Genomic DNA, 27,457 nt, shown 5'->3' with positions numbered 1-27,457 from the left:
GCATGGAGCCTGCTTCTCCCTCTGCCTGTGTCTCTACCTCTCTCTCTCTCTCTGTGTGTGACTATCATAAATAAAAAAAAAAAAAAAGAACATACTGCATACTGGGATCCCAAGCAGGAAATGAAGAAGAAAAACAGTTTTTTTGGGTCCTACTCTCATAAGGTTACTTTCTAAACAAGAAAAAATTCAAGTGATTAACAAGTGCTATGCATAACATTACAATCGGGGGGTGTGCCAGAGTGACCAAGCCAGTGACAGTATGCTGAGACCAGAATGAGATGAGTGGGCTGTGAAAGAGACCAGGAGAAAGGGCATCTCAGACCCTGAGAACAGCTACCCTGAGGGCTCTGTGTGGGCTCAACTTGGAATGGCCACCAAACACAAAGAAGTAACAAGCACTAAGCTATAAAGCTAACAAGCACTACTAAGAATTAAATCCAAGGAGAAATGTGCAGAACCTACAAGAAAAATATGATAAAATTCACTGGTAGTTGTTAAACAAAACCTTACTGAAGAAGTATATCAGGTTCATGAATGGGTGGACACGTTGCTTAAGATAATATTTTCCCCAAAACGATCTACACACTCAGTGTGATTATAATTTAAAAATTCTAGTTGTTGTTTCTAGTCTGTTTTAATTTGGAACTTGACAAATGGGTTGTTAAGATTCATCTGACAAGTAACTGTGTAAGAATAGTCCAGAAATACTTGAATAAAAGACTAATAGAGGCATCTGGCTGGCTCAGGCCACAGATCATGTGGCTCTAGATCTCAGGGTCTTGAATTCAAGCCCCATGTTGGGTGTGGAGCCTAAAAAAGAAGAAGAAGGAGGAGGAGGAAGAGGAGGAGGAGAATGAGAGAGTCACGCCCCAGCAGACATAAAAAGTAAATTACATAACTACAAAAATTAAAAGAATATGGTAATTGATCAATGACACATAATTGGGCATTCAGAAATCATACATATGGAAATTTAGTACTGTATTTTATAGGATAGAGATACATTTAACATTAGTATAGAAAAAGGGGCGGCCGGCTGGCTCAGTCGGTAGAGCATGCATCTCTTGGTCTCCAGGTGTTGAGTTCAAGCTCTACTTTGAGCTAAGTATAACTTACTTAAAAAACAAAACAAAACAAACATAAAATACCTATCAACTAAAATTAGTATAGAAAGGATAAGTAGATTACACAATATGGATATTGGAACAATAACCAATTGATTTTAAAAAGTAGAACTCAGGGCCACCTGGCTGGCTCATTTGGTGGAGCACAAGGCTCTGGATCTCAGGTGGTGTGTGCAAGCCCCACACTGGGTGTCAGGTTTACTTAAAAATAAAATATTAAAAAGAAAAGTAGAGCTCAGCTATTAAAAAGTAGAGTAGACCTCAACCTTATTCAGCAGACCAGAGAGTCAAGGGTACAAAGTAAGTCATCAATGTCTGCACGAGAATGTATTTTTGTGTGGTGTTTTAGCAGGACAGCAAAACCAGAAACCAGAAGAGGAAAAATTTAACAGCTTAACCGCATGAACACTTATGAACTTCTGAATGGTAAAAGACACCATAAGTGATATTAAAAGATAAATGAAAAAGCCACAGACCAGGAGGAAATGTTTGCAAACCACCTGCCTGACAAAGGACTTGTATCCAAAATATAATAAAGAATTCTCTAAACTCAACAGTAAGCAAACAACCAAAAATGTCACCGGACATTGCCAAATGTCCCTGGGGGCTCAAAATCACGCCCAGCTGAGAACTACTGAAGTAGAAAATGAGTAAAAGACCCAAACAGACACTTCGATGGAGAGGATGTGTGAATTCAAAGTAAGTGCCCTGGAAAAGTTCATTACCATGAACGAGGAAGGAAATCCCTAAAGCTCCATCGACACATCACTATTCACTTGCTAGAATGGTCACATAGAAACTACCGGCAATATCAAGTGCTTGTGAGGATGTGAAGTGACTGGAACTAGCGTTCATCACTAGTGAACAGGTAAATGGTACAACCACTCCACAAAACAGCTTGGCAGCTTCTTGTAAAGTTAAACAGACACTTAGTGTCTGAGCCAGCAATTATACCCCTGAATGTTTATCCTAAAGAAATGAAAGCTTATATTCACATAAAAATCTATACATGAGTATTCACAACAGCTTTATTTGTAATAGCCAATACCTGGGGGAAAAATCCAGATGTCCTCCACCAGGGGAGCGGTTATACACACGGTGGCACATCCGTACCATGGGATACCAACTCAGAAATGAAAAGGAACAGACTACTCATGCACTGAGCAACATGGATCCACCTCAAGCTCCTTATGCTGAGTGCAAAAAGCCCTGCACATTGCATGGTTCCATGTATATAATATTCTCTAAGTGACAAATTATGGTGATGGAGACAGACTGCTGATTGCCAGCAGTTGAAGAGGGGGGTGATCTGGACTATTAAGGAGTAACACAGGGACTTTCTTTGTGGTGATGGACAGTTCTGCATCCTGATTTGGTGATGGTTACTCAAATCTACACACGTGACCAATTTCCAAGAACCATCTACACACAAACACTCTCAGAAACGCATGTAGAAACTGCTGAAATCCAAATAATCTTCAAAATGTGGGAATCCCTGGGTGGCTAATCGGTTAAGTGCCTGCCTTCGGCCCAGGGTGTGATCCTAGAGACCCGGGATCAAGTCCCACATCAGGTTCCCTGCATGGAGCCTGCTTCTCCCTCTGCCTGTGTCTCTGCCTCTGTGTGTGTGTGTCTCTCATGAATAAATAAATAAAATCTTTTTAAAAAAATCTTCAAAATGTGCTTAATGGAGTTGCGCCAATGGCAATTTCCTGATTTTGACAATTCACTGCGGTTATGTAAGATTTTGAGGGAGTCAGCGTGAAGGGCATGCCAGGACTCTGTACTGCTTTTGCAACTTCTTAGGTGTCTTAAACTATTTCGAAATTAGAAAGTTATCCTTTTTAAAAAGACATACACAAAAAATTAGTAAAATATAACTGCTGTATATGTAATGGAAAAAGAGGTACCATCCAAAATAAATAGAGATCCTATAAATCAATAAGAAAATGGTGAATAACCCAATCAATGTAGTGACAGGTATCAGGTAATTCTGAGGAGAAACATAAATGGACATTAGGCAAATATCCATGTGTCCATATTCAATCTCATTAATAATCAATCAGGGGTGCCTGGGTAGCTCAGTGGGTTAAGCATTCTGCCTTCCACTCAGGTCATGATCCTGGGGCCCGGGGATCAAGTCCCATGTTGGGCTCCCTGCTCAGTGGGGAGTCTCCTTCTCCCTCTGCCCCTCACCCTGCTCTCTCTCTCTCTCTCTCTCTCTCTAATAAATAAATAAAATCTCGGGGGCGGGCGGGGGGAAGACAAAGGCGCCTGGGTGGCTCAGTGGTAAGTGTTTGCTTTGGCTCAGATCATGATCTCAGGGTCCTGGGATGAAGCCTCTCATTGCCGCTCTCTGCTCAGTGGGGAGCCTGCTTCTCCCTCTCCCTCTGCCTGCCACTCCCCCTGCTTGTGCCTACGCGTGCGCTCTGTCAGGTAAATAAATAAAACCTTTAAAAAAGAAAAGAAAAGAAAAGAAAAGAAAAGAAAAGAAAAGAAAAGAAAAGAAAAGAAAAAAAAAGACAATAAGCAAATATTAGTTTCCATCTATACAAGACTGGCCAGGCTATAGACAAGGGGCATCCCACTTACTGTTGGTAGGCATAAACTGGCCAACATTCTTTTTTTTTTTTTTTTAAGATTGTATTTATTTATTCATGAGAGACACAGAAAGGCAGGAACATAGGCAGAGGGAGAAGCAGGCTCCCCTGGGAAGCCTGATATGGACTCGATCCCAGGACCCCCAGGATCACGACCTGAGCAGAAGGCAGATGCTCAACCATAGAGCCACCCACGTGCCCACTGGCCAACATTCTAGCAAGCAGCTTGATGGCACCAACTCAAATGCTAAATGTTTACAGCATTTGACCAAATAATTCTACACCCAAGAAATACAAAGACCTACACTGCAGCACTGTTTTTAATAGTGGAAAATTAGAGATGACTGACATGTTCGTTACAGGCAGTTGGTTAGACAAAATAGAATAAACGCCATGGATATTTATTTGGGGCTTTTGATGTTCCAGGCACTTTCTTAAGTGCTTTACATGTGTCGACTCAATTAATCCTCACAATAATCCTATGAAATAGGTTCTAGGTCCTGTTAGGCTCATTTCACAACTGGGGAAACATATTCATTATCAAGTGGGAAAGCTGGGATTCGCATCCAGGCAGCCTGGGTCCAGAAACTGTACCCTTAGCCAAATACCACATTTCCAAGTGCTAATGTGGACGGATGTGCAGGTGTTATTAGAGTGAGAAAATCAGTATGTATAACAGGATCCCAGACAACAGTGTGTTTATATAAAGAAACTTCTGACTTTATCTTTGGGGCTAGCTATTATGGGAAACATTTACTCTTTTGTTTATACATTTTTATACTATTTGAATTCTTACAATACAAAATGTATCACTTTTATGATTGGAGAGATTATAAGGATATTTAAAGGTAACAGACCCCAAACATATAAGAGAGAGAGGAGCAAGGAGAGAGAGGAGGAGAAAGAGGAGAGAGAGGAGAGAGAGGAGAGAGAGGAGAGAGGGAGAGAGGGAGAGAGAGACACCTGATAGGAATTTAACAGCTGCAGGCACTTGCTCCACTCCCCATCCCCGTTGCTATGGGAGTGTCTCCCTCTGGCTGAGGTCCTGCCCCAGAAGGTAAAGGTAGAAGAATGTCCTGGAGCTATAGTAGGTACTGACTCCTGGTAGGTGGTGGGCCACCCTCTCCAGGCCTCTTCAGGGCTGGCTTCTCCCTGAGCAGCTGACACCGCCCCAGGGAACAGGAGATCACAGGCCAAAGTGAAACTACTTCAAAAGAAAAACAACAAACTGGATTCCAAATACCATCAGAAACTGGAGATTAGAAGGGACACACCAAGAATTTAGAATAAACATAACATAAAGAGACTCTTAACTCTGGGAAACAAACTGAGGGTCGCTGGAGGGGAGGGTTTGGGGGGGACAGGGTAATTGGGTGACTGGCATTAAGGAGGACATGTGACGTGATGAGCACTGGGTGTTATATAAGATGATGAATCACTGACTTGTGCTCTGAAACTAATAATACACGATATGTTAATTAATTGAATTTAAGTAAATTTTTAAAAATTCTAAAAAAAAAAAGAAACTTAATCTCATAAGAACTTCTTTTATCTTAAAGCCTTTTGAGATAAATCCAGTTGTCATTTCTTTTTTTCTTTTTTGGGTAAGGAATTATTTATTAATTTATTATTTAATTATTATTATTATGTTTTAAATATGAGCTTAGATTTTACATATGACTTTACAAAGTAACTATGTAAATCTATTAGTGCTGTTAAAATTGGTGCTTTCTATTTAAAAAAATTAAAGTATTTCCCTTTCCAAATAAATAAATAAAGTCTGTGGATGTGAGGTTCTAAAAGTCATGCCAGTCAAGCTTTAAAAATGCTAGTATTTGCAACGTGGTGGGAATTACATCCCCTGCAATTATTTATTTATTTAGTTATTTATTTATTTATTTATTCATGAGAGAGAGAGAGAGAGAGAGAGGCAGAGATACAGGCAGAGGGAGAAGCAAGGCTCCATGCAGGGAACCCGACATGGGACTTGATCCCGGGTCTCCAGGGTCACACCCTGGGCTGAAGGTGGTGCCAAACCGCTGAGCCACCAGGGCTGACCCCCTGCAACTATTTAAATGTAGGATGAAAAAATTCAAATGTCAATTCAGTGTATGCAAAGAGGCACATCACTTTTCGATACCGTTTTAGGGGTTACTGAAGCAAAAAGCAGACACCGACCCCAGCCCTGCGTTGTGCTGGCTGCCTGATTCTGGCCTCTTGAAGGCCCAAGCTCTGAGTGTGCACATCCTGGGTTTAGAGCTCTGCTAAGGCTGTGAGGCAAGAACTGTCTACACTCTGGCTAGAAAGCAATTTCTTGATTGGAATCCAAGCTTAAAAATGCATCTACCCCTCTTTGGGAGAAACAAAAATAGGGTCACTTTGTGGCTAACACCCACATCCAAAAGCTTCACCCATTTGGGGGCATGGGCCAGGGAATGGGAGAGCTTCCTGCTTAACCATTTCCTGCCCAGGACTGAGTGAGCTGTGTGGAAACTAACTACAAAGTTTTAACCTAAAGAGACTGGAGCAAAGCAGGGAGCTGCTCCCTGGGCTTAAGAGGCTACCATGCACATGGCCCTGATTTATGTCTGAGTGAAGTAATAGTTCATTTTTTTGTGTTAAAGACCAAAATTTAGCTGAGCAAATTTCAAAGATCTAATCGGACTTTTTTTTAGTTTTTAAAAAAGATTTTATTCATTTGATGGAGCTAGAGAGTGCACAAGCAGGGTTGGGAGAAGCAGAGGGAAAGGGAGAAGCAGAGTCCTTGCTGAGCAGGGAGCCCAATGAGGGGCTTGATCCCAGGATGCTGGGATCATGACCTGAGTCGAAGGCAGATGCTTAACCGCTTAACCGACTGGGCCACCCAGGTGCCCCAGCTTTATTTGTTTATTTTTAAATATTTAATTAGGGGCTCAGGTCATGATCCCGGGGTCCTGGGATGGAGTCCCATATGGGCTCCCTGTAGGGAGCCTGCTTCTCCCTCTGCCTATGGCTCTGCCTCTCTCTATGTGTCTCTCATGCATAAATAAATAAAATCTTGGAAAATTTTTTAATTAAATTATTTAGGGAAAGAGTGCGTGCATACAAGCGACAGTAAGAGGCAGAGGGAGAGGTTAGAGAGAGAATCTCAAGCAGACTGCTCATTAAGCATGGAGCTACTTGCGGGGCTTGATCCCACCACCCTGAGATCACAACCAGAGCTGAAATCAAGAGTCCCTCATTTAATCGACTGCGCCACTCCGGAGCCCCAGATTGGCCTTATTAATTGATTCATGAAATCAGGCGGCATCCCATCTAGCAAGCAGAGGGGAGTATCATGGAGCTGCAGAAAAGGAAGTGTTTTTAAAGGAAGGACTTGAGGAAAAGAAAATTAGTAGCAAAGAATCCTAAGTTTCAGGTGAGGTGTCCTCCTACTGGTAACTTACTGAAAGATTCTGTCTGTAACTTCTGTAACTTTCCAAGTGCTTACTAGTGTCAGGGTTCCAGGTGTCCTGATTAAAGGTTACATTCCGGTGTTGGGGGGGGGGGGGGATGTTGCAACTGCAGTTAGGTATTAAATCTTGGTTTGCTGACCAGGGGATCTTAATAGGAGTGGATCCATTTGGGGGCCTGTGTTTTCCTTTGTAACAGCTCCCAATACCAAAACAGAGTGTGTTTGTTTATTTTTTATTTATTTGGGAGAGAGAACGAGAGAGAGAGAGAGAGAGAGAGAGAGAGAGAGAGATCATGAGCAGGAGGGAGGAGCAGAGAAAGAAGCAGACACCCCACTGAGCAGGGAGCCCGATACAGGACTTGATCCCAGGATGCTGGGATTATGACCTGAGCCCAAGGCAGACACTTAAGCGACTGAGCCACCCAGGTGTCCCCAAAACAGAGTTTAAAGAGCTAACATTGAATCTAAGAAGAGACGCTCTTTTTCTCAAATGCTAGTACCCTTAGAGCAATGAAAAAATTTCTCCTGCTCACTAAATAAGCGAGAGTCTGGGCTTTTGCCCCAAGCTGCTCTCCAGGGTTCTACATCTCTGCCGTGTTCTGGGCGGAGGCTATGTGTGCCGCAGTCTGGTGCAAGGCCATGTTTGACCCAGGGTGGCAAGGACAATGTGTTGGAAATTCTCAGGAGCCGCTAACTGGTGAAGTTGGGATTCTCCATCCAGGTTCACGACTTCTCTTCCACGATGCCTCGTCTTCCCTATTCATGTAATCCAACCAATGTCTGCTCACCGGGGCTGCCTCTTTCCTCCCCTCCACCGTGCCCTACCTGTCTGCTTAGGGGGCCGATCCAAACAGGGTGCACAGTGCCAGGGAGGAAAACGAGGCAGCTCTGCAGCACACTGTTGGCACACGGTGTGGAGAAAGCAGTCAAGGTGGCAGCCCAGGCCAGGCACACACTTGAGCATGGATGTTACCAAACCTGGGGGCGGGGGGTGTCCTCAGATTAGCCTCACGTGTCTGTCAGGGGGCCTGATGCTTCACGGGAGTAGGAATCAGGCCAGAGGGGGGATGTGTGGGGCTTTGTGGATGGAGACACGCAGGGCTGGCCCCTCTTGCTCATGACTCACTCCTTCATTTCCTTGGGGGAAGGCTGGCCCCCCATTGTGATGGCCAGAGGTGCAGCATGGACCTCTGGTTTGAGTGGGAGCCCCCACTTCTGCTTTGCTTGCCTGCCTAGAGACTACTGTGCTGGTGGGGGGGAGGAGACAGAAGAAAGATGGGACAGAGGGGCTGAAATAATGACCAGGGCTGTGGGTCACTGGGGACCTGCAAATGAAGTAGGAAAGACACATTGGAATAGCTTCAGTTTTGTCTTTCAGGAGACTAGGAGAGGTCAGCAAGGCTTGCTAAATGGGGAGGACTGGACTTTCATAAACACCTTTAAGGCGCTTTAAATATCCTGCTCCCTTTAATCCTCAGGAGAACCCCATGTAGTAGGAATTATCATGCCCATTTTATCAGTAAAGCAACCAACTCGGAAATATCAAGAGGTTTGTCCCAGGTCATCTAATAAATAAGAAGCGAGCCTGGAATTCAGACTTGATTCCAGGGCTGGTCCCCGTCATTCCATCACACTGACTGAGTCTGGAAGCAGCTGAACTTCTAGGAAGTTTGTCTTCAGGGCTTTGGAGGATTGATTTGCCTGGGCTTTGCTTCTCCTCCTTCTGAAGTTATCATTTAGCTCAAATGCATGAGTGGTGAGTATGGCCTCCTGGGTTCTTCTCTGAGGACTTCACCCTCCCTTCCCTCCCCTCCCAGCCCTCCCCCCCACCCCATGGGGATTTGTTCCTACTTGCAAACCCGTTTGCATAGGTTGCTCTAAGTCTACCAGTTCAGAATGACATTTACAGCTGCTGTCCCCTCTCCGCCCAAACATACATGTATGTGACCACAGTACCTAGAAAGAACTCACTATTGTGGCCCCTTATCCAGGGAAGGAGGCGATTAAGAAAAAATTATCAGTAATAAGCCAACAGGAAGCTGATCTTGATTGTGAGGAAATAAACTTATCCTGGGCCTACAACATTGTGCCCTTCCATCCTTATTTTTTTCTTTCTTTTTGAAATTTTAGTTATTTATTCATGAGAGATGGGGGTTGGGGGGCAGAGACAGAGGGAGAAGCAGGCTTTCTGCTAAGCAGGGAGCCCAGATGCAGGGGTTCTATCCCAGAACCTGAGATCATGATGACCTGAGCCAAAGGCAGATGCTTCACGGACTGAGCCAGCCAGGCGCCCTTTATTTTTCTTTCTTTTTTCAAGTCAACCTTGGAATCCTCTTTCAGACATAGCCTGGAGAGGGGCTTGGCCTGGCAGGAAGGTGAGAGTAGTGAGTTTGAGGATTGGTAGGGAAAGCCCTGGTGATCAGGCCCAGAAAGAGGGAGGGAAAGAGAGGGCCCTGGGGCAAACTGCAGGGAGCAGGAGGGTAGCATTTTCATGAGAGATGAGTGGAGGGGGAGGTCCCCAGTTGGGTTTTCTGTGGTTGACGGAGGACCGGAGGGCAGAAAAAGGCTGACCCAACTCTACTCTTGGCTCACCGCCCCACTCTTGCAGTCCCACAGCTAGCAAGTCACACTTGGGATGGAGTATTCTGTTTTCCAGCTTCCCTCCAAGGCAGTTTCCTCAACAGGATTCTGAGCATCCTGAAGATGTGAAAGGCGAATGTCAAGTTCAGAGGGAGGAAGGGGCTGCTCTGGAGCCACACAGGGAGCAGTTCACAGTTTTTGAGAATGGCTGACTTTGCTGCCTCGTGGTTGGGAAACAAAAGAACTCCCCGGACAGAAGGGACAGGTGGGTTGTAGGAAGGAAATTTCATAAACAGAATTCGGCATATCTTATGATCTTATTCAGCCTTAAATATGAATCTTATTCTTATTAAATCTTATTTTTATCATTATTCTTATTATTCTTCTTAAATATGAATCTTATTCAGCCTTAAAAATGAACGATATCCTGACCCAGGTCACAACATGGATGAACCTGGAGGATGTTATGCTGAGTGAAATAAGCCAGTCACAAAAGGAGAAATATTTTAAGATTCCGCTTACCTAAGGCACTTAGTCAAGTTCAGGAAGGCAAAGACGGATGCTGGTTATGAGAGCCTGGTGGGCGGGGGGGATGGACAGCTAGTGTTTAATGGGGACAGAGTTTCGGTTTGGGACGAAGAGGTTCTAGAGATGCAGGGTGGTGATTGAAGGTTGCACAATAGTGTAGTGAATTTCATGGCATTGATTTGCTCCTTGAAAATGGCTCAAATGGTAAATCATAGCTTATGTATATTTTACTACAATAAAAAAAAGCTAAATCTAATAAAGCCTTTAGATAGAACTCCCATTATATATATAAATATATTTATTTTTTATATTAAAAATACTAAAAATATATATATATACACACACATACACACACACACACACACAAATACAGGGGTTAGCAAAACAAGTTAAATGACACTATGGAGACCCAATGAGGCCAGTGTAGAATGTGGGACAATCTACAAGAAAACTGGCCTGAACTTTAAAAAGTCAATGTCACGGGGAAAAAAAAAATAGGAGAGTTGTTCTGAATAAAAGAGAACAAAAAGACACAATAACCAAATGTACTGTGTGCACTTAAAATGGACAAACTGAAAAAACATATTTGAAATACCTGGGAACACTTGATTATGGGCTAGATATTAGATAGTATTAAGGAATTAATGTTAGTTTTCTTAGGTGTGAACATGTTACTGTGGTTATGTTTAGAGAATGTCTTTAGTTTCAGGAGATACCTGCCGAGATATATTGAAAAGTCTGGGGGTGACATGGCATGGCATCTGCACCCCACTTTCAAATGATCTAGAAAAAAACAAAAGCCTCACATACCCAGTGAAGGGGAGAAAGCAAATATGGCAAAGGGGAAATGATTGTTGAATCCTACACTGGTGGTGGGTGAACGCTGGAGAATTCTTTCCATTTTTGTGTCTGTTGAAATATTCCTAATAAAAAGTTGAGGGAGAGAATGGCTAAAATGAACAACTCCGGAAATAACTGATGTTGGTGAAGATGTGGAGGAAGGGGAGCCCTCTTACACTGTTAGTAGGAGTGCAAACTCATGCAGCCACTCTGGAAAACAGTATGGAAGTTCCTCAAAAAGTTAAAAATAGAATTATCCTATGACCCAGCAATTGCACTACCAGGTATTCATCCAAAAGATAAGTGACTAAAAGTGGTACATTCACCCCAATGTTTAGAGCAATGTCCACAATAGCCAATCTATGGAAAGAGCCCAGATGTCCATTGACATGTGAATGGATAGAGAAGATGTGGTAGGGGCACCTGCATGGCTCAGTCAGTTAAGTGTCTGCCTACGGCTCAGGTCCTGATCTGGGGTCCTGGGATTGAGCCCCAGGTCAGGCACCCTGCGTGGGGGAGGGGAGTCTGCTTCTCTCTCTCCCTCTAACCCCCTCCCCCATACACACACATCTGCTAGTGCTCTTGCTCTCTCAAATGAATAAATAAAAATCTTAAAAAAGAAAAAGATGTGGTGGTATATACCTACGATGGAATATTACTCAGCCATGAAAAAGAATGAAACGTTGCCATTCACAGTGATGTGGATGGAGCTAGAGGGTATCATGCCAAGCAATACTGGTCAGTTAGAAAAAGGCAAATACCATGATTTCACTCATATGTGGTATTTCAGAAACAAAACAGATGAACATAGGGGAAGGGAAGGAAAAAGTAAGAGGATAATTGAGAGGGAGGTAAACCATAAGAGACTCTTAACTCCAGGAAATAAACAGAGTGGCTGGGGTGGAGGTGAGTAGGAGGACGGGGTTAGGGGTGATGGGCTTTCAGGAGGGCAGGAGTGAGTGCTGGGTGTTCTGTGCAACTGATGAACACTCAATCCTACCTCTAAAATGAAATAAGAAGTTGGGGCAGAAAAATTCTAGCTGTGCGGTTGGAGCTGTGTGACCTTGGGCAGTCTCCTTGCCTCCTTGGCCTTCCTTTCTTCACCTGAAAAGGCCTGAAAGCCCCCCACACGGTTGTCTGGGTTACAAGCCCGAAGCACCTGCTCAGGTGCCCAGGGGCTGCGGGGTGGCTGTCGCCAGGAGGGTTAACAGGCGGTCCCTGGCAGGTGTCTGGGGGAGTGAGCAGTGGCTTTGAGAAAGCCGCTTGAGCTCCCGGCCCGGGCCTCTGCCTGTGGGGGGTGGATGGGGAAGTGACCCCTTAGGGGCCACCTCGCCCTGCCAGCTGGAGGGAGGAAGATGGGTAAAGGCGCAACCGCGAGGGGCGGGGCGGCGGGAGCGCGGGCCCGGAAGTGGGGGGGGCGGGGCTGGGCGCCGAGGCCCCGCCCTCTGGAGGCTGGGGGCGGAGCCTCTCCCTCCCGCCGGCCAATCGTGGAGCAGATGTCAAAACCGGCGCCCAGAGGAAACGAAAAGGAACCGCAGACGCGCGGTGCCTGGTGCTGGCGCGTGGCGGCCGCGGCGCGCATCCCGTCGCGGCGCCCGGGTCCCCCGGTCTGGCCGTGCGCCCCCGTCTCTCTCCGGGCCGCAGGGCAGAGAGGAGGCACCGGGGGCCCGAAGCCCACCTCCGAGCGGAGCCACGTAGCTTTCGGCGCCCGCTTCCTCTTGGAAAGTCCGAGCAGCCGGAGCGCGGAGGAGGGAGCACGGGACGTGCCCCCGTGACTCACCGTCGGGAGGGCTGAAGGGGAGAATGGCGGCGACCTTTCTTTCTGCCTCGTGCTACCTACTTCTGGTCTTTCCCAGTTTTCTACAGTGCACCCGTGTTGTTTGGGGAGTCAGGAAAAAGTGAAGCTAAGAACGAAGTCAAATTCTGGCTGGCTCACAGAGTGATACTTTCATGGGTTCCTGTACATACAGAGTATATAACAGGAGCTAAGCAAAAAGCACATGGTGCCCGAGACAGCAACCGAAAGGAGCACTTCGGTTATGGATGATGCGAAATCGGAATGTGAGTTGGGTAGTGGAGGATACCAGGGCATCCTTGATACATTTATTAGATGTGATAATGGCTTTATCAGCCATAAAATCATCCCTAACAATACCCATTTTTCTGGAGCTGGATGCTGAAGGAAGGTGGCATTGACAATGCCTGCGAGTTGCTTTAAAACTAAGGATGCTAGACCAAAGTTTTAGTTACTGCTTTGTCTAAGGGCTAGGATCGTCACTGATCTTTCTCTGAGGCTTGAGAATACATTAAACACAGTATGTACGTGGTACTAAGAAATGGAAGAAACAGACCCAAGTGAGGAGGGGGATCTTCCCTACCTCTGACCTCTTTATAATATCTAGAAAAGACCCTGTAAAAAGTCCAGTGTTTCTCTTAGTGACAGCCCTAAGAGTGTTTGCAGATTTTGGAACTTTTCACAGGGGAATCATTTATTTCTTGGTTATTAACATTTCTTTCTCTTCACTTCTGGCATTTTGCCACTTGCACGGCAAATGTCTGGCAAATCTGAAAAACCAAATACAAAGTAAAACAAAAACTGTTAATGAATTCGTGTCTGCCTCATGACAATGCAGGTTTTCAATCTCTTCAGACTACTTGATGCCCAATAAGCAGTAGATGAATTCCCAGTTCTTCAAGCTTTCAAGATGTTTTTGCTCAGCTTCTGATTTTTAAAAATGCTGACACAGGGGAAGGTGGTCTGACACCAGGCACAAGTTCAGGGGCAAACTGTACCAAAGGCCCTCTCTGGCATTTAGTTAACTCGGCTTTACAAAGGACTGTGCATTTTTACCAGAATTATCGCACTGATCTCATTTTATTAATGATCCCACAGGTTAGGTCGGGCGACAAGTCCCATTTTACCAAGGAGGGCAAGGAATGTTTTACAACCAGGTGAGGGACACAGCAACTGCACTGCGGGACTCCGTGGCCAGCGACCCTAACCGTTAGGCAGCACGGTTGTCGCCGACCCTCCGGCCGCCAGGTCAGCCGGAACTCGAGGACCCCTAACCCCCCACCCAGAGACACGTACCTAAACGGTCGCAACCCCGCGCTCGTCTCTCGCAGCCAGGGGCGTTTCCAGGCATTTGCACCAACCTCATTTGCAAAACCACTCGCCTCAACCCGCGAAAACGGTTCAGGGGTGGGGGAATGGTCTCCCGCCCGCTCCCGGGCGGCCTCCAATCGCGTTGCTTCATTCAATCCCGAGCGGTTCCCGGGTAGGCGAGTCCCGCGCGCGCCACGGCCACCGAATCGCGCGGGGGCTGCACCCTTCGCCCGGGCGGGGGCCCGCAGGGGCCGGGCGGCGGCGCCCCTCGCGCGGTGGGCGGGCCCGGGGGTCCCGGGGGTCCCCGAGGGGTCGCGCAGGGTCCGGGGCGGCCGGCGGCGGGGGCTCCCGCGCGGCTCTCGAATCGCGGACGTCCGGCGGCGCATCCAATGGGAAGGCGGCGCCTGGCCACGCCCACCGCGCGCGCCCCTCGGCGGTGGGCTTTTAAAGGCCGGCCCGGCGGCGCGGGGGCTCCCCGGACCTGCGCCGCCGCCGCCGCCGAGCCCGCCTGCCGCCGCCATGCTCTCCGTCCGCGTCCCGCTCGCCACCATCGCGGACCCCCAGCAGCAGCAGCAGCAGCTCCAGCTCTCGCCCCTCAAGGGGCTCAGCCTGGCGGACAAGGAGAACACGGTGAGCGCGCGCGCGGGCCCGGGGGCGGGGGACCTGAGGGCCGGGGCTGCCCCTGACCGCGCGTCTCCCCGCAGCCCCCGGCCCTCAGCGGCACCCGCGTGCTGGCCAGCAAGACCGCCCGGAGGATCTTCCAGGAGCCCGCCGAGCCGGTGAGTGGCGGGGCGGCCGGCGGGGAAGCGGCCTGTGCGGGCGGGGCGCTGCCGGCAGGGGGCGCCCGCCGCCTGTTGGCGCCAAAGCCTCATTGTCTCCCCTGCGTTTCTAACCCAGCCACTCCCCGGCCCGCGCTCCTTTCCCGCCAAGGCATTCCCTCCCGCTCCTGTCTGCCCTTCCTCACACTTGCGCACACTCCCCCCTTTCCCCTCTTGCACCCCGGTTGTATTCTCTGTACCATGCCGTGTGTGACAGCCGACACTTGACACGCCGAACCACACGGGATTGCCGGTAACTGAACGCGCTGGGCCGCAAAAAGTGGCGATTTCATGTGGTTCGCCCTACCAGAGACATTTCATTACTTTCTCACCCCCACAGAAAACTAAGGTACTTGCCCCCAGCGCGGAGGAGGAACCACTGCTGAGAGAAAACCCCCGTCGCTTTGTCATCTTCCCTATCGAGTACCATGATATTTGGCAGATGTATAAGAAAGCGGAGGCTTCCTTTTGGACAGCCGAAGAGGTAACCCGAGGCAGGAGCTGGGGCCCTACAAGGTTAAGTGTAGTAAGCGTTGCCCCCAGAGGAAGCCCCCTGCAGGAGTGGATGCAACTTGCTTGAAATATACTTAACTCTTCCTCTTGCCCCTCTTGGGGATGGTTGCCCACTGAGGATGTGAGACGTTCTAAGTGGCAAAGGGAGCTGAGCATGGGAGGGATGCTCCCGATCAAGTGGTGTCAGGACACTTAACAGAAGAAGGTCTAAGGGTTAGGTATGTGTGTGTACGGCCCCACATGCTTACCGTCCCTTGTGAACCTCTTAAACCTCAGGTGGATCTTTCCAAGGACATTCAGCACTGGGAATCCCTGAAGCCTGAGGAGAGATATTTTATATCCCATGTTCTGGCTTTCTTTGCAGCGAGCGATGGCATAGTAAATGAAAACTTGGTGAGTTTCCAAAAAAACATCTGCTTTCGTTTGCTTCCAGATTAAAGAAACGGGCCAAGTCATTCCAGAAAAAAACTAATCCTCTTTCCTCATCTTTTTAAGTTCTGTATTTGTAAGCTGGTAGTTCTATTACATGGTGTTTCCTGTTTTATAATCTACTTTGCAGTTGTTTCTTCTTTAGGGTTAGTCATTGTCCCCCCTCCGGGCTCAAGAAGCTTAAAGACAATGTCAAGTGGTAGGAATAGGTTTACTCCTTATGACTATGACATTGTTTCTTTTTTGTGGCTTTGCTTTTTTAAAAAAATTTGATTCCATATATGTCTTATTGTGAGTGGTTCCTTCCTGCAGTGGACTAGGAAGAAATGAAGAATGTTTGCAGAATCCCTATAAAATAGACCTTATCTGTTTCCTGATCTGTAAATTGAGGTAAAATTTTGGCATAAAATGTCCAGCTTTACCCCAGAATAGTGAAAACGTATTGTTTCTAAAAATAGAAACAAACCTTATAATACTGCAAAGGGAGTGTGATGTATCCAGGATCCTGAGTGGATGTTCCTGGAGCTGAATTGTGATGTGTTTTACCACTAGGTGGAGCGGTTTAGCCAAGAAGTTCAGATTACGGAAGCCCGCTGTTTCTATGGCTTCCAAATTGCCATGGAAAACATCCACTCTGAGATGTATAGTCTCCTCATTGACACTTATATTAAAGATTCCAAAGAAAGGTGAGTATTTGGGTGGTCTGCCAACGTGTTCAGGATTCACTAATTGTTAAAATATTTCAACTTTTCGCGGTTACATAGGGGTAGAAGGATTCCAAGTGACTAGGCAGGCAGACAAGGCAGTTTCTACTGCCCCTCGTCCTGTGTGCTCTGAGGAAGAGGCCTAAACTCACTTTATTAGCCAGTCACTTAAAAACAAGTCATGAGGGACACCTGGATGGGTCAGTTGTTGAGCGTCTGCCATCAGCTCAGGACATGATCTGAGGTTTCCGGGATCGGGTCCCGTATTGGGCTCCCTGCATGGAGCCTGTTTCTCCCTCTGCCTGTGTTCTGCTGCATCTCTCTCTGTGTCTCCCATGAATAAATAAATAAAATCTTTTTTTTTTTTTAATAAAATCTTAAAAAAAAAAAAGTCATGAGGTTACTCCATTTTTAGAGATGGGAGTATACTGTTGGTCATTGAATCCAGTGTCTTTCTTCCAAAACAAAACACATCCATAGAGGCTGTACGATGAAGGAAATCCTAGGTCTGACAGTTTTTACTCATGTGCAAATCTGTTAACCTCAAACGAGAAGCTGGGGGGCAAAGTGGAGGGGAATAGAGGACACATCCAAATAGAACGTTACTTTTCCTCTTAAAGACCTTGTAATGTGGTACAGAAAATAAGTTTAAGAGAGAGATTCTAGAGTGAAGCAAAGGCAGCAGTTTACTGATAGATGAGTTTAGGCACAGGACTGTGTGAGGAGATGGGTTTGCATTATGGGATCACAGAGGAGAAATCAAGGTAGCTTGAGGCCGGTTTTACATTTTCCAGATTGGAGAGGAGGAGAAAGTTAGAAATGGCCGTGTGAGTGGTCTAGATACCAAGGTCAACTTCAGGATGAGAGTCCTGCGTGGTACGGAAGTGATAGAGCTGTAAAGTAGGCTCTTGTGGCTTATCTGGAATAATGTGAAGGGGAAAAATGAGTGGTGGCTTGGAAGGGCTGGCAGGCTTCGGGAGACAAGTTTATAGACCGAAATGAGGAAGGATAAACGTAGGCCTGACTGAGATAAATAAACAGAATGGGCAGTAGGATCAGGAGGGTCTGGTGGTTCAAAAGCTAGGGAGAGGCAGACCCTGGTCTCAGGATGTCGACATGGAAAGAGAATGAAGAGAGCAATGTGGTTGCTCTAATGACCTTGGGTTCAGAAGACAAGGTCACCTGATAAAGGGACAGGCTGGGGAATCTAGACTCCCAAGCTGGGCACAGAGATACATTGAAGGCGGAAGAGGATAATAAGGAAGAACTAGGCAAGTCGGGGGGACAGTTGATTTACTTTCCTGATCTGGGATCATCAGTGTAAGTATAGACTTATAAGTAGGAAGCAAGCTCAGATTATTCGGTTTATTGGCTTTAATTATTTTATTATATCCATATGGCATTTGGGGCCTATATAATTAGCCCGATATGATTAATGAAGATGGTGCTACCTAGGAAGATAATGGTCAGCGTAGCTTAAATAGTCTTAGCAGTTAAGATTTTATGGCTTCTCAAGTTTAAAGATAGGGCCTGTGAACTTTGTCATGACCTGGACTTGATATAATAAAAGCCGATAAATGTTCTTGGTGTAATGGACTAAGACTTTTAAGGTTAGTAGATCTCAGGGCTCCTTGTGAAGTAAAGAATACCTATTTTGGTATTAACAGGAGCCAAATGAATGTTGGGATTTTAAAAAGAACACTTGGTGGGGGGTGGGAAGCAAAAAAGGTAATGAGAAAACATTTCAGTTTTGAGTCTCAATTTCGCCTTGGTCCCAGTGTTCTCTACATGTTTGTGGTAGGAAGTCTTTGCTGTAATTGCTGATATTCTGGGTGTCTCCTAGGGAATTTCTCTTCAATGCCATTGAGACGATGCCTTGTGTAAAGAAGAAGGCAGATTGGGCCTTGCGTTGGATTGGGGACAAAGAAGCTACCTATGGTAAGGCCACTTGGCCCCACGGATGCCTGAGTTTCATCCTCTAAGTGACATCATGGTTTGTTGGCCCTTCCTGTGCACATGTACGGTTGCTCACCGGAACCATGTCGGTGTTAACTCTTCACAGGAGAACGGGTTGTGGCCTTTGCTGCCGTGGAAGGAATCTTCTTTTCGGGTTCTTTTGCGTCAATATTCTGGCTCAAGAAACGGGGCCTGATGCCTGGCCTCACGTTTTCCAATGAACTTATTAGCAGAGATGAGGTGAGTCTAATTCAGGCTAATGTGTACCCCAAACATCTACAACTCTTTGGTTCACTGAAGGGAACTCGATAAAATGTTGCCTCATGTCCACATTGAACATGAATTCAGCCATATCTGGGCTTGGTAGAACATGAAATATATTGAAAGTACTTGTATTCTCAATACTCGTCCAGTCTCCTGTATGAGCCTACTGTGCTCCAAAGTTGGTCGATAAGCATCCTAAAGGAAGTGAGAATCCTTCTGGTCCAGTGTCCTGTCTTTGACTGCACTTGGATTAAGCTGGAGGGAAAGGCGAAGATGTCTAGATGCTCTCATTTGATTCTAGTTGGCAAAGCCAGAGCCACAGACCCTGTCATGCTTGGAGCCCAGTGACCAATAAGTTGATCTTGCTTTGTAAGTTCTTCCTTCTGATCTAGGAACATCAGGGTTACTTGGCACTAAGACTTGTAGACTCCATTCACTGGCAGTTGCATCACTGATTTCCTGACCATTAGGTTGTAAATCTCAAAACCAGCCAAGTCAATCTCAAAGCAGCCTAGTCACTGCTGGGAATAGTGGCAAAATGAGAGCTCACGGATGTAGAAAAAAATGCTTTGAGCTGAAGTCCTACCCTGTCCTGTGCTCCTGTATGGGGCAGCAGGGAACAGACTTGGCCTGCTGTCATTGCCCTGGGTAGCAGTGTTGAGGGCCTTGGGATGAGGCTGAACCTGCCGTGATCTACACAGAGCAGATGGCAGTCGAAATCCTTTTCCCTTTGACAGTTTTAAGTGCTTTTAGTATGTTCGCATGAGACATATGAGGAGAATGCAGAAAAGGGTAAAGCCATTTCCTGTTTCACGTTAACGATAGACGTCTGGTTTTATAGTGATCTTAAACCTTTTCTTCTAGGGTTTACACTGTGACTTTGCCTGCCTGATGTTCAAACACCTGGTCCACAAACCTTCAGAGCAGAGGGTGAAGGAAATAATTATCAATGCCGTTAGGATAGAACAGGTGGGTGATACAGGAGGGTCTCTTGTGCTCACCAGAAGAGGTCTTTATGCTTCTGTTCTATTGAGAAGCTGCGTTTCGATCCCTAGGAGTTCCTCACGGAGGCTTTGCCAGTGAAGCTCATTGGGATGAATTGCACGTTAATGAAGCAGTATATTGAATTCGTGGCAGACCGACTTATGCTGGAGCTCGGTTTTAGCAAGGTACAGTATTGTTTATAGCCTTCTGGTTCTCCTGAAACTGCTGTTCTGTATTTAAATTTTCCTGTGAACCTTTTCAGGTTTTCAGAGTAGAAAATCCATTTGACTTTATGGAGAATATTTCACTGGAAGGGAAGACTAACTTCTTTGAGAAGAGAGTAGGCGAGTATCAGAGGATGGGAGTGATGTCAAGTCCAACAGAGAATTCGTTTACCTTGGATGCTGACTTCTAAGTGAATGAAGATGTGCTCTTTGCTGATTTTTTTTTTTCCCTTTCTCATCCAAAAAAAAAAAAATCAGCTACTTGAAGTGTATCAAACCAGCTACACCATGAATCATCCATAACGTTCATTAATAGTATTGTTAAAACTGTGTAGCTACCTCATAAGCAAGCCTGTTGATCAGTTAATGCTAGTCGTCTCACCCAGAAAGAAGCATAGACAAAAAGCTACTCGGATTCTTAATGAAAGATATTGGCCGTGTTTGGCTTTTGCGAGCAGGCTGGCTGTCCACTGACTTCACAGTGGCTCTTGGTGGCAGTCAGGTCTCAAAAGTGTGGGGACTCAAGTGAGTCTGATCTAGCACGATTAATTAGTTAGTCTAAGGCCCTTGGGCGGTGTCAGCCTCTGTGCTTCAAAGCAGATTTTTAAGTTTACGTACCGATTTTTATATAAAACTGGCACTTTACACACAAATAAACATAGTTTGTACTGTTGAAATAAAGGCTTGATTTAACTTAATCTGGTTTCTAGCCCAAATGCAGAGCATTCTATTGACCACTAATGGGAGCCAGTTTGCAATTTACTAGGTAACCAAAAAGTCCATCAAACCTGTGTGAATCAAGCATGTTATTTCTGTTTATTTTCTATAATGAATTGATGTTCTCTTTAATCAACTTTAAAGTCAATCCTTCATATACCTAGGTATTAGCCACTTGGTGCCATGAAGAAACGCAGGTTGTGTTTTATATTTTGGAGGCCAGGTCAAGTATTGTGGATAAGAGGGGAAAGGAGGTTCCAATTAAATCATTAGAGCTTGAAGTGTGATGTAGGCTGACCGCTGGTCGCCTGGGGGTGTGCGAGGATCAGCATCCTTTTATTTCTCAAACCACATTTTCCCCCACCTTGAGTTCTTATAGAAAGAAGATCCTTAGATCCTTAGCTGTAGGGTCTGAGATAATATTGTAAATTGATTTTGAAATCAATCCTTGCACGAATTGACCCGCTTAGGATCTTGCTCCAATTAAGTGGCACAACCAGAACTGAAATTGGCTCCCCGGAAAGTTGAGCATTTTCTCTGATTTGGTCTAATTTGTAAGTAGGTAATGTTGACCTAATCCATTTGTGTCTACTACATGTTTTTTCAATTAGATATTTCTTCTGTTTTTTTGTTCTTTTATATCTGGTTCATATTTTGAAATAATTGCTCAGTTAGTGCAGTTCATGATTGGAGCAGATAGTCTTCAGGGCACTTACTTCCAGCTTTTGCCTCAATCTGAGCATTACCTTGTTGGATTCCTGACCTGTAGTAGAAAACTAGAGTTGCATGAGCTATATTAATACAGGTTCTGTTCACACAGTAATTTTAGAAAGAAGTATAAAATAATATACTTAATAGGATTAGTTTGAATCAACCTGTCTGTGTTACCCCAGCTTTCTCCCTCCCCATCAAAAAAAAAAAAAAAAAAAAACAAAAACAAAAAACCCAGCCAGGAGGTTACGAGAAGGTGGTGGATGATACGCACTGATCCTTTGGCTACATTTGTTAACCTGTCTTTTTGTGTTGGGTGATCACTGACCTGTTTTTTTGTCAGTTTTCTTCATTTATTGTATAAATTGTCAAATAGTCAATTTAAAAATTTCTGTAACGGTGGCTGTCTTTTAAATTATTGTTACCTGAAGTGAATCTAGATAATGTGGTTCTTACCCTTGTGCAACACAAAGGTGAATAAACGTTTTTGCCTCGCGTGTCGGGTGCAGACGGAAGTCGGAAGCAGATTTTCAGATCCTGCCTCCCTTTGGTGCGTAACGTGAGGATTAATTTTTGCCAACTCCGATTCCGTTTCCTAAGCCGTTTATAGGGAAGCAGGTTTTAGTCAAGCGTTTCAAAGTCTCAAAATTGAATACTGCACTGGGATTAAATGAGCTGTTCTTATGTCCGTTCCTTGATAAATTAATTCGCATTTCAGTTTAGGAAGAAAAATACTTTTCCTGAAGATTTGAGTTTATTTGCTTTTCATCCATTTTGAGGAGGGGACTTCTGATCCCTGTTCTGGCATAAGGTCTATAGGAGAAGGGGTGCCTGAGAGGTGATGGTCAAAAGCATTCCCTATGCTGCCCACGGAGTCTGTAAGTCAGGATAGAGGGGGCTTAAATTCCCAACATCCGTGGGTGAGCTGCTGCTCGGCCTCAGTTTTCCTATCTTGTTACACGATGTGGGTGGGTCTTCCTCGCTTTGCTCTTCCTCACCAAATTGAGCTGCGTGGACTTCTTGGTGGGCTGGGATTAGTCCCTCTGTCTATGAATGGCTTTTCCTGGCCTACCTTCCTAAAGCCTTTCTGAACTCATGACCTTGTCTATCCTGCCACTTGAAATCTGCAGGTATGTGTGTGACCACAGCTGCCCCATCAGGCACTGTTCTGAAGCATAGGAGAGGTGGCAGGGAACCTAGCCAGCCCTCTGCAGCTTAGGTTCCCAAGGAGGAAGCTGAGGTGTGAGTGACTCGGTTAGACCATGAGCCAGGGCAGGGAAGGCATAGCCGAGAACTTGAGGTGGATGGGAGCATTAGGAGAAGCTTGTGTTGGGGGGTGATCTTGTTTCTCTGTGGAGGAGGAGGAGGGAGGTGGGGACTGGTCCTCCAGATTCTCTTCCTGGTCTTCCTGCCAAGGCTCCTGTAGAAGGCACATTCAGGTCCTTACCTGTGTCTTAGCATAAAGGCTCCTAGGATTGGGCCCTGGTGAATGAGAAATTAATTTGAGCTGAGTATTTTGGGGTGGGTGAGGTCTTGGGAGCAGGTGTGTTCTGTGTCTTGGACGAACCTGAGATTGTTGCCTTCATACCCCAAGGGCACTCTAATGTCATTGGATGTGTAAGATCAGGGTGGTGGCAGGCCCAATGGGGTGTTCTGGGCAGCCATGCTCTCAGGATCAACTTAAAACAGCTTCCCTGTGGGCCATCTGTGCCAGCTGCCCACTCTAGAACACACTTCTCATACTTCACCTAGAGGACCTGCATCAGTTAAGTGGTTAGGCCACGGAGTCAGAATCGTCTGCTCGCCGTGGCCTGTGATCTGAGCTGATGACCGGCTTCTTGTGGAGCTGGAACTGGATGGGTATTAAGGCCATCTGGCTAGGTTGCTGACTGGCTGTTTATGTGTGCCATTGAGGATAAAGAGCTCTGCCACCGTTGGCCTGGAGATCCTAATAGTGGTTTAATTCTGCATAGCAATATGGTTGCAGCTCCCCAGGGAACTGCTTTGGCTTTTGAGAGAGTAGGATTGTATGGCTTGGCCTGTTGGACCCAGAGAAGGCTGATAGCATACCCCACACCCCATCATCTCTCTCCCCCCGACTCTGCTTCTGTAGAGGAGGCTACCTCCCTGGTGTACTCTGGGCACTTGAGAGTGTGATCCGTGATGGCCCTTGTTCCCTGCAGGGGATCCTCACATCAGGATGTTTTCTGATGAGTGGCTAAACCCACTGTGGATGTAAGGTTCAGGGACCACAGACCCCTTGGCCTGCCTCTAAGTACTGGTGGTTCCAGCAAGAGAGCAAACTGAGGTGACCTGGACACCCACCCCCAGTTTTAAAAACTTGGCCAGTCATCATAAAAGTTAAGTGGGTAATGATTTCCTAAGAAAGGGCAATTTTCTGATGCTGGGAACAGACCGGGACTGGGAAAACAGGCTCATTGCAGCTCTGGGAGGGTAGTTCTTCCTCCCTTAGAGAAATTGGGGGGTGAGGGACCAAACACCTCTTGGATCTGGAGGGGAGAGATTGACCTCTATTAGTGGAGGAGCTAGAGCCAGAACCTGCTATCAAGCCAGGACCCCTAGTGAAGTGGGGCTAGGAGATAATCCCATGGGGTAGGGGTAGGGGGGATAAACGTATTCGTTTTCCTGGACTCCAAAGTCACAACCCCAGGCCTGTACCACTCACAAGTTTGTGGTCTAGAAACATATGTCAGCCCAACCTGGGTGCATGTGATTCTCACAGATGGTGTTCATCCTTGCCAATTTTAAAACACAGGAGGAAACCACATGATTGTAGGAACCACAGGTATGAAAATCCAGAAACTGGCACCTGGGTGGCTCAGTTGGTTAAGGGTCCAACTCCTGATTTTGGCTCAGGTCATGATCTCCGGGGTCCTGAGAGCGAGCCCCTGGTTGGGCTCTGTGCTCAATGGAGAGTCTGCTTGAGAGTCTCTCCCTCTGGCCCTCCTACCCACACCCTCTTTCTAAAAATAAATATTTTTAAAAATCCAGAAACTTAAAATTAAGATGATACATGATGATATAATGGGTTCAGGGGGGAAAAATGAAAACCCAAAGAACAATATTCTAAAGAAATGGGATGATTTTTTAAAAACTTGCTACAGTTTTTGGAATATAGCAAAATTACTGGAATTAAAGGTCTTGGAGTTTAAAAAAAGAAAGATGCTTAGTAAGAGGAGACACAGCTGAGGGTGTATTGATGGGAAGGGACCTGAGGGATTACTGAGAAGTAGATGGGAGGGAGATGTGGATGATGGAAGGGGGGGGTGCATGTTATTTTTAAACAAAGTGTTCCTGAGGGACTGGATAGCTAATATTTAAAGAGATGATGACTGATGATTTTCTAGAAGTGACTCAATCAAAAAGTGCAAGGAATCCCAATGAAAATAAATCCAGGGCAGCCTGGGTGGCTCAGCGGTTTAGCGCTGCCTTCAGGTGTGATCCTGGAGACCCAGGATCATCGAGTCCCATGTCGGGTTCCCTGCGTGGAACCTGCTTCTCCCAAAAAAAAAAAAAAGAACCTGCTTCTCCCTCTGCCTGTGTCTCTGCCCCTCTGTGTCTCTCATGAATAAATAAAGTCTTAAAAATATCCATATCTAGGCCCATTTATAGTGAATCTGCAGAGTATATGGACAAATGTCATTAAAGTTTACAGGAATGGTAGATCTATAAAGGAGTAATTATTAAGCAAAATTTTCAACAGCACTGCAGTTGAAGCCAAAAGGTTATGGGACCAAATCTTTAAGTGCTGAGAAAATAAACTTATTTGAAAGTAAGAGAGACTTCAGACAAAGTTCATTCATACCCCTTCTTCAAAAGAATGACTAAATACACTTTACAGAGAAAATTGAACCAAAAGAAAGGATGGCAGTGAGTGAAGAAAGGTCAGCGGGTAGTGAATCTAAGTACTGATAAAATCAAGTGGACCCAAAACACTAGACGATATAGCAGGTCCCTGTGCTGTAAATAAGAGCAGGCCAGGGATCCCTGGGTGGCGCAGCGGTTTGGCGCCTGCCTTTGGCCCGGGGCACGATCCTGGAGACCCGGGATTGAATCCCACGTCGGGCTCCCGGTGCATGGAGCCTGCTTCTCCCTCTGCCTGTGTCTCTGCCTCTCTCTCTCTGTGACTATCATAAATAAATAAAAAATTAAAAAAAAAAAAAAAAAAAAGAGCAGGCCAGCAGGCTCAACACCAGATAACGTGAAGTCTACAGTTCTTTTTTTTTTTTTTAAAGAATTTTATTTTTTTTATTTATTTATGATAGTCACAGAGAGAGAGAGAGAGAGAGAGGGGCGCAGAGACATAGGCAGAGGGAGAAGCGGGCTCCATGCACCAGGAGCCTGATGTGGGATTCGATCCCGGGTCTCCAGGATCGCGCCCTGGGCCAAAGGCAGGTGCCAAACCGCTGTGCCACCCAGGGATCCCCGAGTCTACAGTTCTTACAAGAACACACCAGAGCGTGTCACTTTCAAAGCGGTGGCAGAGTGAAAAGGTGATCGGTCTAATAGAAAAAAAAAAGGCAAGAGAAGTCAATGGAAAGCTTGGTAGATCAATAAGACCAATTCATGTGAGTAGACCAGTTAAAATCACAGAAACTCAAGATTTGATGAAAAGAACTCTAGCTAGAAGCTGTTTCTGAACGTTACGTAATGCAAAGGGGTGGGAAGGATGAGGGAAAGCCCTGGGCTACCCTGTGTCGTAAGAAAAAAAGGACTTTAAGGCAGAAAGGCTTACTGGAGAAAGTCTGATGCGGGGACTCCATCCCAGGACCCCGGGGTCATGCCCTGAGCCCAAGGCAGACACTCAACTGCTGCTGAGCCACCCAGGTGTCCCAAATCTAATCCTCTTTAGTAACTTTTTTTTTTAACTTCTCTAGTTGCATTGTCCCTGTGTTTGCTTTTATGCCAATTTTAGAGAGTCCTCTGAGTTTAGATGCAGTTGGTTGGAAGTTCAGACCTGGAGTCCAGCCTTTACAGACTGTCTTCCTTTGCATTCCTTCCAGACATGAGAAGGTGCCTAGTCCTGTGTCTGGGCAGGAGCACCGGGGTGGGGTTCTGGGGCCCAGTGTGGGTTGGGCAGATGTAACCTACTGGCTGTTCATGAACGGTGCAACCGATACCATTTGGGCAACAGTAACATAGGGCAAGGAGTTGGGGCCTGGCTTGCAGAGAGGGTGCATCAGGCCCTCCCAGTTTGGGTGGGCTGAGCCTTGTGGGGTGTAGCCTGACCTGAATGTTTATAGGATCAGGGCCAAGGTTGCATGTGACCCAAAGAAGGCCTTTGTTGTTGTTGTTGTTGTTTTTAGATTTATTTTAGAGCAAGAGTGTGTGAGTGAGAAGAGGGGCAGGAGAGAATCTTCAAGTACACACCCTGCTGAGCCCAGGGCTCAGTCTCACGACCCTGAGATCATGACTTGAGCTGAAACCAAGAGTTGGACCAATGAACCACCCAGGCACCCCAGAAGGCCTTTCATTCCTCACTCTGAATCGGGTGGAGGTGGTGGGAGGAGAGCTGTTGTGTCTCCTGGTGTTGGCTAGATGCTTTCGGACTGAGTAGGGCCTTGGAAAGTCTGGTTTTTCCCTCAGGCCACTGACTGACCTGCCCAGGATCAAGAGCTCCCTGGCCATAGCCCCTGCTGTTCCAGACTCCATGTGATGAGGGCTCTGTTCTTCCCCACCAGAGGCTTAGGACTTGCGTTAAGTTTGGGGAGGAGAGGGAGACTGTTTTTACCCTTGGCTTTGGCATTTTGGGTGCTGAGGGGATGGGGCTGCTGTGGCCACCTGGCAGCCAGAAAGGCAGGCCTGTTGAGAGAGGAAACCATACTCAGGAAAGGGGAGCTGGTCTGCGGATCTTCAGAGAAGACGAGGTCTTCGTGACCTTGCTCATTTTCTGAATCCAGCCATG

The 27,457-nt window shown here is 46.3% G+C and overlaps 1 protein-coding gene and 2 long non-coding RNA genes across 4 annotated transcripts; 1 reads left to right on the top strand and 2 right to left on the bottom strand.

Annotated features, from left to right (window-relative positions):
• Positions 1–9,257: 9,257 nt before the first annotated feature.
• Positions 9,258–12,471, bottom strand: LOC144281271 (uncharacterized). Of its 2 annotated transcripts, XR_013349811.1 has the most exons (4): positions 12,106–12,471; positions 10,260–10,313; positions 9,750–9,854; positions 9,258–9,521 (listed from the first exon to the last, which is right to left on the bottom strand). It is a non-coding gene; the product is annotated as an uncharacterized LOC144281271 (long non-coding RNA). The 2 variants fall into 2 exon arrangements; XR_013349812.1 differs by lacking the exon at positions 10,260–10,313.
• Positions 12,472–13,456: 985 nt separating this feature from the next.
• LOC144281269 (uncharacterized) lies at positions 13,457–14,837 on the bottom strand. The gene is made up of 2 exons (XR_013349803.1): positions 14,197–14,837; positions 13,457–13,670 (listed from the first exon to the last, which is right to left on the bottom strand). It is a non-coding gene; the product is annotated as an uncharacterized LOC144281269 (long non-coding RNA).
• On the top strand, positions 14,674–22,046 carry RRM2 (ribonucleotide reductase regulatory subunit M2). The gene is made up of 10 exons (XM_077844157.1): positions 14,674–14,841; positions 14,916–14,990; positions 15,370–15,513; positions 15,819–15,935; positions 16,524–16,657; positions 18,519–18,613; positions 18,738–18,871; positions 19,760–19,864; positions 19,951–20,064; positions 20,142–22,046. Exons 1-10 carry the CDS (start codon positions 14,731–14,733, stop codon positions 20,292–20,294), a joined length of 1,182 nt encoding a protein of 393 aa, XP_077700283.1. The 5' UTR covers positions 14,674–14,730; the 3' UTR covers positions 20,295–22,046.
• Positions 22,047–27,457: the final 5,411 nt, after the last annotated feature.

This window comes from Canis aureus, chromosome 12 (genome assembly GCF_053574225.1).
Source record: "Canis aureus isolate CA01 chromosome 12, VMU_Caureus_v.1.0, whole genome shotgun sequence".
NCBI classification, from domain to species: domain Eukaryota; kingdom Metazoa; phylum Chordata; class Mammalia; order Carnivora; family Canidae; genus Canis; species Canis aureus.
Note: the sequence above shows the minus strand (reverse complement) of the source record. Positions and strands in the feature narration are given on the sequence as shown.